Source organism: Mirounga angustirostris, unplaced genomic scaffold (assembly GCF_029215605.1).
Source record: "Mirounga angustirostris isolate CCGP_5_RB_7025 unplaced genomic scaffold, mMirAng1.0.hap1 SCAF_4, whole genome shotgun sequence".
Classification (NCBI taxonomy): domain Eukaryota; kingdom Metazoa; phylum Chordata; class Mammalia; order Carnivora; family Phocidae; genus Mirounga; species Mirounga angustirostris.
Window position 1 is genome coordinate 116,436,853 of NW_026991712.1, and position 12,341 is coordinate 116,449,193.

The following is a 12,341-nucleotide window of genomic DNA, read 5'->3' on the forward strand; positions in this document are numbered from 1 at the left end:
CTTTTAATTGCTGAGGTAACGGATTTCTTCCGTTTCTTTCTCCTTTCTGTTCAGGCAGCAATGCAAATGGGCTGGTTCCTGCTTTCAGTTTTATCACACTTTGGTGGAAGAGCTGAGGCTTTACAGATGCAGTAGGGAACAGCAGGTTTTGGGATCTGAGGCACATTTCAGTTCTAGTTGGGTGATCTTAGCCAATTAATTTTATTTCCAAAGTGGCAGTAAAAGTGGTACCTACCTTTACGAGGCTCTGAGGATTAAAAGAGAACATTCACACAGTGGCAGCGTATGCAGGTGTTCAGGGGTGACCCTTGTCACTGTGGAGACGTTACTAGCCACTGAGCACCCCCTCCAAAGCAGTAAACAACCAGATCTGTTCATAGCTGTTTTTGGCAGGACCTATTTTGCCACTGGCTCTTTGCTTAAAAAGAAAAGTTTCCCTGCCTGGCTTTGTTCTCACTGGCTCTAGGCTTAACATTTTATTCTCTGTATAAATTATTTGGCCAAAAATATTTTTTTGTCCAATAGTTACTAAAACATAAGTTTAGGCCTAGTTCTCTGCAAAGCATTTCCCATGAAAATAACTTTTTATATGAAACTGTGTGCATTAATACCATTGTGAGCAGTGTTTTCTGTTTTTTTTTTTTTTTTCTGTGCCTCTTGCAAATTTTGGTTCTGAATCATATTATTTTATGTTTGCATCACATATGAATAGCTTTATTTTGCCATTTGTCTTTATTTTGACTAATTCTTTTTCTTCCAAGAGTTAGAATATGACTAATCATAGCATAATGTTCAAAGAGGGTTATTATTGGGGGCGCCTGGGCAGCTCAGTCGGTTAAGCGTCTGCCTTCGGCTCAGGTCATGATCCCAGGGTCCTGGGATCGAGCCCCACATCAAGCTTCCTGCTCAGTGGGTGGGAGTCTGCTTCTCCCTCTACCCCCCCCCCCCGTTCTTGATCTCTCTCTCTCACTCTCTCAAAAAAATAAATTTTTAAAAATAAAGAGGGTTATTATTGGACTGGCACAGTTGTTAAAGGAATGCTTCAGGCCACATGTCTGAGACATGATACTTACGCTGGAGCCTAGACGTCCATGTTGAGATTTCCTAGGAATAAGGGCTGCGTTGGGTATTACACAGTGTTCAGTAAATCCTGCCTTGACAAGATCATTTAGATTTGTGTTTATATTCTTAGGTGACCGGGTTATCGATGTGGGGTCTGAATGGAGAACTTTCAGCAATGATAAAGCAACAAAAGATCCATCCCGAGTTGGAGACTCTCAGAATCCTCTTCTGAGTGATGGAGATTTGTCTACCATGATTGGCAAGGTAATAGATCCCCTCAGCAGGAAACATAAAGTGTGGACTGACCAAGGACATGGGAGTTGGGGAACTTTGCAAAAGTATCCATCACTGCCCCCATGAGGAATTTTGACCTGAGAATAAGATTTACCAGTAATACTATTGTGAATGATTTTTCCCTTACATATTTCTTCCACCTTAAAGGGGAGAGCAACAGGTCGTGATTACAGAGTCTATGTCTCAGGCCCTTGTTTCCATGAATCCCATTTTGCATAAAAATTCTTTATGAGTTCATATTGATATGTTCCTTGAATACTATGAATGTCTTTTCTCTCCCCCCCCCCCCACATTACCTAAGATAAATTGTAGCTCAGTATAGCCTGTTTTCTAATACTGGTGGATTTACGACTTACGTAAGTGACGTATGTAAGCTTCATGTTCGTCATCAGTGAGAGTAAGAGTACTTCATAGAAATTTTGAGGGTTACATGGGAATGTAGATAAAGTATTTACAGCACACGTGTAGTGTGTGTTCAGTAAATGGTAGCTACTGCTGTTAGATAAGGCAGCAGTATAATTTGTCTGGCAACCTGGCTGTTTTTTGCTCTTTTATCTGAATTGGAAGGAGTGGTGGCAATATTCCAAAGAACTAAGCGAGGGATGCGATTTCAGGACTTAATCTATACTACTGCAGTCTATTTTCAAGAAAATATTATGAAAAAGCAGGTCATTAATTATTTTTTCATGCTCTATAAAGTACGTATAAAATTTGAAAAACAGTGTAGGCTAGGTTAAAGTTGATAGTATTCAGAAATATCTTTGGGTGATTTCTACATTTACTTTAGCTTTACAGGCTGGGGAAAAAAAGTATACTGAGGACATTTTAAAATCTCAGATTGCCACAAATTGACACTGTGACTTTTTCTAATGTTTAATTTTTTCAAAAGGAAATACATGACTCAAACACAAATGTAAAAAGAACAATTTTCTTTACCCTTGACCCCCAAATTCAGTTCCCACTGCAACCCCCTTTCCCTGTCAGAAACCAGTAACACTATCGCTAGTTTTCTCCTGTATCCTTTGACAGTTGTTTATCTTACATGGCAAAAGAGAGTTTTTTAAGATGCTACATTTGTCATATACTAGATTTCTGTATGTATTTGGGAATATTTCCGGACTTTCTATCCTTTCTCTGTCCTGGCTCCGGCCGTCAGATGTCATACCATACTGTTAGTATCTAGTAGCTTTAGTTCTTCTTTAGTTCTGCTCTGCTTTCTCAGCATTTTCTTCACTTGTCTTTTCCATTTAAAGGTTAGGATGGATCGCTTTTTTAAAAAAAAAAAAAAATTATTTTCAGTGAGGTTTTGGTTAGATAGATTTGCAAATTGACTTAGGGAAGATCGACTTCTTCCTGATAAATCTTCTGTCCAAAAACATAGTATGCATTTCCATTTCCTTAAGTCGTATGTGTCCTTCTAGAGAGGTTTTCTTCATAAAAGTCTTGTATGTTTAAGTTGATTCCTAGATACTTACCTTTTTTGTTGTTTTGCAATTGGAGTATTTTTCTTTCATTGCCTTATAACTGGCTATACATATGAAGGCTATTGATTTCTGTTTAATTTTGACCTTGCCTCTAATGGATTCTATGATTTATAGCAGTTTTACAGTGATTTTGAGTATTTTAGGTGTTCAAAAATACTATCTGCAAATAGTTTATCGCTTCCTTCCCAAATTAGTACTTCTGATTTTTCTCTTGCCTTATTTTATTTTTATTTTTTGATGTTTTTTTATTTTAAGTAAACTCCACGCCACACGTGGGGCTTGAACTCACAACCCCAAGGTCAAGAGCTACATGCTCTACTGACTGCACCAGCCAGGTCCCCCCCCCGCCCCCGCTGCTTGCTCTTCTGCCTAATTTTAAAATAATTACAACAGTATAGTTAATATAATTGTTATCTAGGTACATTATGTAATTATAATTACATTATATTGGTCAGTTTTCCTAATACAGGCGTACCTCAGAGATACTGCGGGTTTGGTTCCAAATATCACAATAGAGGGAGTTAAATGCCTTTTTTTAGTTTCCCAGTACATAGAAAAGTCTTATTTACACTATTAAGTGTGCAGTAGCATTATGTTTAAAAAAATGCATATACCTTAATTTAAAAATACTTTATTGCTAAAAAATGCTAACCATCATCTGAGCTTTCAGTGAATTATGATCTTTTTGCTGGTGGCGGGTCTTGCTTCGATGTGATGGTTGCTGAATGGTAGGTGGCTCTGGCAGTTTCTTAAAATAATGAAGTTTGCCCCATCGATTGCCTCTTCTTTTCACATGCAATTTCTCTGTAGCCTGTGTTCCATAGCGTTTTACCCACAGCAGAACTTCTCTCAGTACTGGAGTCGGTCCTCTCAAACCCTGCCGCTGCTTTATCAACTAAGTTTAGTTAATATTCCAAATCCTTTGTTGTCATTTCAACCATCTTCACAGCATCTTCACCAGCAGTAGATTTGAGCTCAGGACACCACTGTCTTTGCTCATCCATGAGAAGCAGCTCCTCAGACGTGAGAGTTCGATCATGAGATCGCAGCCGTCCAGTCACATGTTCAGGCTCCCCTGCTGCTTCTAGTCCTCTCGCTCTTTCTACCGCCTCTGCAGTTCCTGCCTCCACTGGAGTCCCGAGCCCTCCAAGTCACCCATGAGGGCTGCAATCAACTTCCAGACTCCTGTTCATGTTGATACTATGACCTCTTCTTATGAATCAGCATCTAGAATGGTGAATTCTTTCCAGTTCTTCAGTGTAGTCTGCCCAGGGCCATCAGAGGAAACATTGTCTATGGCACCTGTAGCCTTATGAAATGTGTTTCCTAAATAAGACTTGAAAGTTGAAATGACTCTTTGATCCATGGGCTGCAGGATGGATTGGATATTGTGTTAGCAGGCATGAGAACAACAGTAATCCCATTGTTCAGCTCCATCTCAGAGCTCCTGGATGACCAGATGCATTGTCAATGAGCAGTCATATTTTGAAAGCAATCTTTTTTTCTGAGCAGTAGTTCTCAGCAGTGGACTTAAAATACTTAGTAAGCCATGTTATAAGTAGATGTGCTGTCATCCAGGCTTTGTTGTTTCATTTCTAAAGCACAGGCAAAATAGATAGCACGATTCTTAGGGGCCCTAGGATTTTCAGAATGGTACATGAACATTGGCTTCAACTTCAAGTCACCAGCTGCATTAGCCCCTAACAACAGACACAGGCTGTTGAAGCTTTGAAGCCAGGCATTGACCTCTCTCTCCTCTCTAGCTCAGGAAGTCCTAGATGGCATGTTCTTCCAAAAGAAGGCTGTTGCATCTACATTGCAAATCTGTTGTTGAGTGTACCACCTTCATGAATTCTCGTAGCTGGGTCTTCTGGAGAACTTGGTGCAGCTTCTGTGTCAGCACTTCCTGCCTCACCTTGTGCTTTATGTTATAGAGAGCTTCTTTCCTTCAACCTCAGGAACCAACCTTTGCTAGCTTTCAGCTCCTCTCCTCGGGCTTCCTCATGTCTCTGAGCCTTCACAGAATTGAAGAGAGTTAGGGCCTTGCTCTGGCTTAAGGGAATGTGGTGGCTGGTTTGATCTTCCATCCAGGCCACTAACACTTTCTCCATATCAGCAAGAAGGCTGTTTCACCTTCTTATCATTTGCGTGTTCACTGGAGTAGCACTTTAATTTCCTTCAAGAACTTCTCCTTGGCATTCACAGCGTGGCTGTGTTTGGCACAAGAGGCCTAGCTTTCAGCCTGTCTCAGCTTCTGACATGCCTTCCTTTACTAAGGTTAATCATTTCTAGCTTTTGATTTAAAGTGAGAAGCAAGTGACTATTCCTTTGACTCCAACAGAGAGAAGCCCTTACAGGGTTATTAATTGGCCTAATTTCAATATTGTTGAGTCTCAGGAAATAGGCCCGAGGAGAGGGAGAGAGATGGGGGAACAGCAGCTCAGGGGAGCAGTCAGAGAGCACAGTTTATTAAGCTTGCCGTCTTCTAAGTATGCACTTCGTGGAGCCGCAAAACAATTATAACAGTAACATCAAAGATCCCTGCTCACAGATCACCATCAGAAATATAATAAGTTTGAAATGTTGCAAGAATTACTAACATGTGACAGAGACCTGAAGTGAGCAAATGCTGTTGGAAGAATGGCACCAGTAGACTTGCTTAACGTAGGGTTGCCGTAAACCTTCAATTTGTTAACAACAGTACAAAAATACAGTCTCTGCAAAGTGCAGTAAAGTGAAGCACAATAAAACAGGGTATGCCTTTTTTCTTCATGAATCATTGTGCTGGCTTTGGGCCTGGGAGAATGATTTTCTAACTTGAAGTACCCATTTGTGGTGTTTTGTGAGTTTTTATCAAAAAATGGCTTTTGAGTTTTGTTTGCTTGCCTTTATAAAAGCACCTTTGGAGATGATCCTTTGATTTTTCTCCTTAGGTCTATTAATGTGATGGTTTATATTATTGGGTTCTCTCACAGATATTCATTTAAACAATCTCAACCTGGTACTTGTTCTACTGAGGAATGAGGCGGCACAGGGTAGATTTCTTGGGCTTATGGAGTCAGATCGTGTAAGTTATGTTTTTTTAGAAATGTCTGTTCATTCAGATTTAAAAAAAATTTTTGCATAAAGTTGTAAAACTTTGTTTTATAGGGTACAGGAGCTGCAAGTTTTGACGAATTTGGCAATTCTAAGTACCAAAATCGGAGAACAATGAGTAGTTCTGATCGAGCAATGATGAATGCTTTCAAAGAAATCACTACTATGGCAGACAGAATCAACCTCCCTCGAAATATAGTTGTAAGTTCTTGTCTGTCTCCTTTAAGCCATTCTGGCATTGACTTAGCATAATTTAATGAACACATGAAATTTTGATATTGCAACTAATTAAATGGCCTAAAGTTAATTAAACTTCGTTTCTTTGCTTTGAAGGATCGAACAAATAATTTATTCAAGCAAGTGTATGAACAGAAGAGCCTGAAGGGCAGAGCTAATGATGCCATAGCTTCCGCTTGTCTCTATATCGCCTGTAGACAAGAAGGGGTTCCCAGGACATTCAAAGGTAAGTGTTCAGTTGCAGACCAAAGTCAGGCCGCTTTGACACTACGCAGCTGTCATGTTTTCCTGGTTACATGTTGTAACCACATCTTAGTATCATTTCCAAATGCCTCTTTATTTTGTTCCTTGACAAAAATTCATTCTGTGATCTTAACCATGTTCTTTTCAGGCTATTTTCCCAGGTGATGTCACTTTAGCCCATGTAAGCTCCATGTTCTTTGCTCATGAGATCTTTTGAACTGACTCTGTTTTTGGGGACTTTGAGGCCTGGCATCATAAGCCAGAGGACGCCTTCCTTACTAGTTAAGTGTGTACACTTCATGCGTGGAAAACCATTTCTGCTTCTAGCACAGCTCTCTGCAGGTGAAGGAGTCAAGCCTTAGAAAACATCAGCGACATTTGTCTCTTGTTACACAGTTTGCACTTTCACACTCGAGTTGGAGGCTTTGAGAGAACTAGTATTTTCCATCCAGTTTGCAGTCACGATAAATAGGTGATAGCTGTTCACACTGCTGCTGTGGTCTTTACTCTTCCACTGCCGGGTTCACTCCAGCTTAAGACTTCCATTACCTTTCGTTCGTCAGTGAATATTTTATGGCGCGGCCGTGGCTTTTATCCTCATCATCTTTTTGGTTATTACAGCTAAAACTAAGACTTTTGTTAAATTTGTCCTGAAAGTGTTTGGTAGTTTAATTTTTAGAATAACAGGGTCAAATATTTGATCTCATTTTGTTATAGCCCATAATCCCAGGGATTGCACGTGCGTATGCTTGGGAAGTATTCTTAGCTTTGAGTAACTTACTTGTGTGAATTGAAACTTAAGAGAAATTAATATTGAAATAATAAGAACCTACATTTAACTTGTTTAAAAGACTTCTTTAAAGTGTGATAAACACTTAAATTAACAGAGGGATTAACAGAGCGCCTGGATGGCTCAGTCAGTTAAGCATCCGACTCTTGGTTTTGGCTCAGGTCATGATCTCAGGATCATGAGATCGATCAAGCCCCGCACCAGGCTCTGTGGTCAAGGTAGAGTCTGCTTGAGAGTCTCTCTCCCTCCCCATCTCCCCTGCACCTCCCTCTGCTCACGCACACTCTCTCTCTAAAAATAAATATCTTTTTAAAATAACTGAGAAATTTTAAATTAGCTCTATGGGAAGTATCACTGAGAGGATTAAAGATTCATTTATAAGGCACGATTTGTTCTTTATTGAGGTAATTAGTATATCATATAACATATATATATATCATATATGCCATATGTGAGTTTGGGGTACACAGTATTATACATTTGACCCTTGAACAACATGACTTTGAACTGCATGCATCTACTTACATGCAGTTTTTCTTGACATAGTGTAGTATTATAAGTGTAGTTTCTCTTACGATTTTAATATTGTCTCTAGCTTTCTTGTAAAATACAGTGTATAATACATATACAAAATAGATGTTGACTGTTATCACTAAGGCTTTCAGTCAACAGTATGCTATTTGTAGTTAAAAAAATTTGGGGGGAGTAAAAAGTTATACCTGGATTTTTGTGCTGGGAGTTGGCGTCCCCTAACCCCTGAGTTCAGGGGTCAACTGTAATTTGACATCTGTTACATACTACAAAGTAATCACTAAAAAGTCTAGTTACCATCCATCACCGTACAGTTGACTCCCTTCACTCATTTTGCCTATGCCCCAACTCCTTTCCCCTCTCATAACCACCAGTGTGTTCTCTGTGTCCATGAGTTTGTTTTTATTTGTTCATTTGTTTTGGTTTTTAGATTCCACATACAAGTAAAATCATGTGGTATCTGTCTTTCTCTGTCTTATTTCACTCAGCATAATACCCTCAAGGTCCGTGCATGTTGTTGCAAATGATGAGATTTCATTCTTTTTTATGGCTTAATAGTAGCCGCTGTATTGATATACCACCTCTTCATCCATCCATCCACTGATGACGTTTAGATTGTTTCCATATCTTGGCTATTGTAAATAATGCTGCAGGGAACATAGGGATGCATAAATCTTTTTGAATCCCTGTCTTTGTATTCTTTGTATAAATACCCAGAAGTGGAATAGCTGGATCATACAGTATTTGTATTCTTAGTTTTTTCAGGAACCTCCGTCTTTTTTTCCATAGTGGCTGCGCCAGTTTACATTCCCACCAACAGTGCGTGAGGGTTTTCGTTTCTCACATCCTTTTCCCTCTCTAACACTTGTTATTTCTTGTCTTTTTGATAATAGCCATTCTGACCAGTTTGAGGTGAGATCTCATTGTGGTTTTGATTTGCGTTTTCCCATAATTAGTGATGTTGAGCATCTTTTCATGTGCCTGTTGACCATCTGTATGTTGTCTTTGGAGAAATGTCTATTCAGAGCCTCTGCCCATTTTTTAATCAGGCTGTTTAGGGTATAATTGCATTTTTGCAATTAGAATGTATTTTATAATCAAAAATGATGTATTCTTAAATGAACCGTATGACTTATGTGGATTTATTGTTTTTCTTCTTTCAGAAATATGTGCCGTGTCACGAATTTCTAAGAAAGAAATTGGTAGATGTTTCAAACTTATTTTGAAGGCATTAGAAACCAGTGTGGATTTGATTACAACTGGGGACTTCATGTCCAGGTTTTGTTCCAACCTTTGTCTCCCTAAACAAGTACAGATGGCAGCGACACATATAGCCCGTAAAGCTGTGGAACTGGACTTGGTTCCTGGAAGGAGCCCGATCTCTGTGGCGGCAGCGGCCATTTACATGGCTTCCCAGGCATCGGCTGAGAAGAGGACCCAAAAAGGTAGGATTCTTCCTCAGGAAGAGTAGTGATGAAATCATGAAGGCTGTCGTATGTAATTGTATTTCCATTTTAAGTATAAAGCAGGTAAATCTGAACCCACATTTAAGAGAGAGTTTCTTCATCAGGACACCTGGGTGACTCAGATCATGATCTTGGGGTCATGAGATCGAGCCCCGTGTCAGGCTCCACCCTCGGTGGGCAGTCTGCTTGAGATTTTCTTTCCCTCTGCTCGAGTTCTCTCTCAAATAAATCTTAAAAAAAAAAAAAAGTAGTTTCTTGGAATCAAAACAAAATCAAAACTTTGAAGCAAAATACTGTATTTTAAGTGATTCATAAATAAAAATGTTTGGAGGCATAACTGTGTATGGACATACTTTTCCCATTCAAATTAAGTATTTTAGTTTGTACATCTTTCATTTCTAGAAGTTATTTTTGTCACCCTGAAACGTTATTTTGAATAGTCCTTCTTTCCCCCTCAAAACTTAGCTTTTTAAATCTTGAGAGGTGGGGGCCACGCTTGTGTCCCCGCTTCCCGGCATGGCCTCCTACAGCTGGGCTCATCAGAAATTCCTGCTGTCTGGTTGTAACATTCTGTGAAGCCCGTTCTCTTTCTCCTTTCAGACGTTATTCAGTTTCTTAATGAAGACACTGACAGAAGTTTCAACCTTCTACAGCCATTTTTCAGTTTACTGCTGTAGGGGAACTTTTGAACAGAAAGCAGCGCTAAGTGAATTTCTTTACAAGCATTTATTCATTAATTCTGTGATCCTCAAAAAGATCTATAAAGAAAAAGAAGCAGTTCTAAATGTAAAAGTGAGGCAATGAGAGGACTAGCTGCACTGACTGTAATACCCTTTTAAAGAACAGCCTTTTCACCTCCGCTTAGGCTGCAGGTTTCTCTATTAATAAAAGTAATAAATTATATAGAAGAATGATTAGGAAGAAGAAGCCAACCATTAATTATTTAAATGTGCCATTATCCATTCCTTTTGGCCTCCACTCATATTTTTTAAGGAAATTTTGAGTCTTCTGGTAAAATTGAGAAGTTGAAGCTAAGCAGTATCCTTACCTTTATTCCTAGTTGTAAAGTTTATTCTAATCAACACAGAAGTGTTTATCTTGGTACTCTCTGCTGTTTGTGTTTTACATGAAGTTTTTGGGGTTTTTTGGGGCTGTAAGGCCCTTTTCTTGCCTTCCCGGCAGCCAGTTGAGAGTCACCGGTCTCCATGTCTAGAAGACAGATAGTAAATGTAATGCAACATGAGACAATGACATTTAAGACTAGCTCATTGCACATGGATGGCAGGCATCCACACTGAAAATCCATAAAACCTTAGGATTTGAATTGTGAAAAGGTGGTAAAATGAGTTTGCATTAAAGCCTGTGTTTTAAAAATCCATTTTGATTAAGTATTTATGACCAAATAATTGTCAAGTAGCAGTCCTTTGGACTTCTAATAAAAAGGAAAAAGGTGACAGTGACTTTGAAGGGTAAAAGTAGATCTACTCCTAGGCTTCCGTAATAGACTAGAAATACGTGAACTTTCAATGCTCAGTGTTATGTGTCTGTAATAGTGAAAACATCCACATGATGCTAGAATGTACATCTGTCTTAAGCAGATGTATAATGTCTGATGTACTAAGTAGAAAAAAGAGGCTGTTAGGTCAGTCTTTAACGTATGATTCCAAAAGAACCTTTTAACAAAAGAGCAGAATTAACTAGAGGTGTTGCAGAGGAACTTTTAAACACGGAAATAATAAAGTGAGTTTCTGTATAAGAATGTAATTCATGCATTACTTCCATGATCCTCAGAAAGATTTACTGTGAGGGAGAAGCAGTCAGTTCTAAATACGACGGTCATTACAGTAGGTCTCACTCCTAGTGTTGTGCCCTGACCACCGTTCGCATGTCCTGCAGTCTCCACACGGCCGAGACAGCCCTTTGAGGTGATAGGGATACTGCCATTATTACTGTTACCAACTGTGGCCCTCCTTTCTACCTTTTAGGACGGATTTCCACTGTTAGGTTTTGAAAGGCAGCATGTCTGGGGTTTTCACTGTGGATTTTATACTACCGTATCTCACACATTGGAATGCAGGTTGTTGAAGGGAGAGGGGATGGAAATTATAATCAATACTTTGATTTTTGTCTTTTAGAAATTGGAGATATCGCTGGTGTTGCTGATGTTACAATCAGGCAGTCCTACAGGCTAATCTATCCTCGAGCCCCAGATCTGTTTCCTACAGACTTCAAATTTGACACCCCTGTGGACAAACTACCACAGCTGTAAATTGAGGCAGCTGATGTCAAACTCTTCTGAACACTGAACTTGGCCTGTTGTACATAGCCTATACCAGTGCTGGATTGAGCCTCTCTTTCATAAGGAAAAACAAAAGACATGGTACGCATTCCAGGGCTAAATAGTAATTGCTTGGCATTCTGTATGTATATACTAGTGAAACCTATTTAATGATTTAAATTTCTTATTGAATTTGCTTTCTTTTGTAGCAATCTAGGAAGCTGTATTTTGGAAGATATTTGAAATTATGTAATTCTTGAATAAAATGTTTTTCAAAACTAAAGTTTTTGTTATAATTACATGGTATATGTAATTTATAATATAATTACAAATAATGCATATCATTGCAGCTAATAAAGCTGATAGAGGTCCTTGTTTACTGTTTCTTTCCATGTATATAGTTTTGTTTTGTTTACATAACAAAGTTAGGCTTTGGGAGCCACTGTTGACACCAAGAACATCAAAGAGGGTGTGTGCGATTTATTAAAATATATATATATTGAAAAACCAGCAGTGATGAACTGGACCTTGAAAGGCATTGGCTGAAGAGATATAACAATGAGCTTATGGAGCAGAAAAGATGATGCTGGTAAATAATTAGCAGATTGCGATTTTTGGATGTTAACATTTAATTTTCTAGAACCTGCATTATCTGCAATTATTTTTATTTACTAAGATACGCATAGGGTAAAGAATATTTAAAATAGATGATTAGGCCTAGGAATGTCCAGGAATTTTTTTAATAAGCACAGCCCCCCCATAGGTGATTGGGATGTGTAGGTGTTTTGCATATCACTCTTACAGGAACATCAATTTAGGGTCTTGACTGGTAGGCATTGAAGGTAAAAACCAACAGAATT

At 38.9% G+C, this 12,341-nt stretch overlaps 1 protein-coding gene across 1 annotated transcript in view; it reads left to right on the top strand.

Annotated features, from left to right (window-relative positions):
• Nucleotides 1-11,852, top strand: part of GTF2B (general transcription factor IIB) — a 32,293-nt gene extending 20,441 nt beyond the window's left edge. The window contains exons 3-7 of the mRNA XM_064588880.1: nt 1,193-1,326; nt 5,991-6,137; nt 6,270-6,399; nt 8,901-9,182; nt 11,339-11,852. Coding sequence (XP_064444950.1) covers nt 1,193-1,326; nt 5,991-6,137; nt 6,270-6,399; nt 8,901-9,182; nt 11,339-11,472 — 827 coding nt within the window. The 3' untranslated portion in view covers nt 11,473-11,852. The remainder of the gene's footprint in view (nt 1-1,192; nt 1,327-5,990; nt 6,138-6,269; nt 6,400-8,900; nt 9,183-11,338) is intronic.
• Nucleotides 11,853-12,341: the final 489 nt, after the last annotated feature.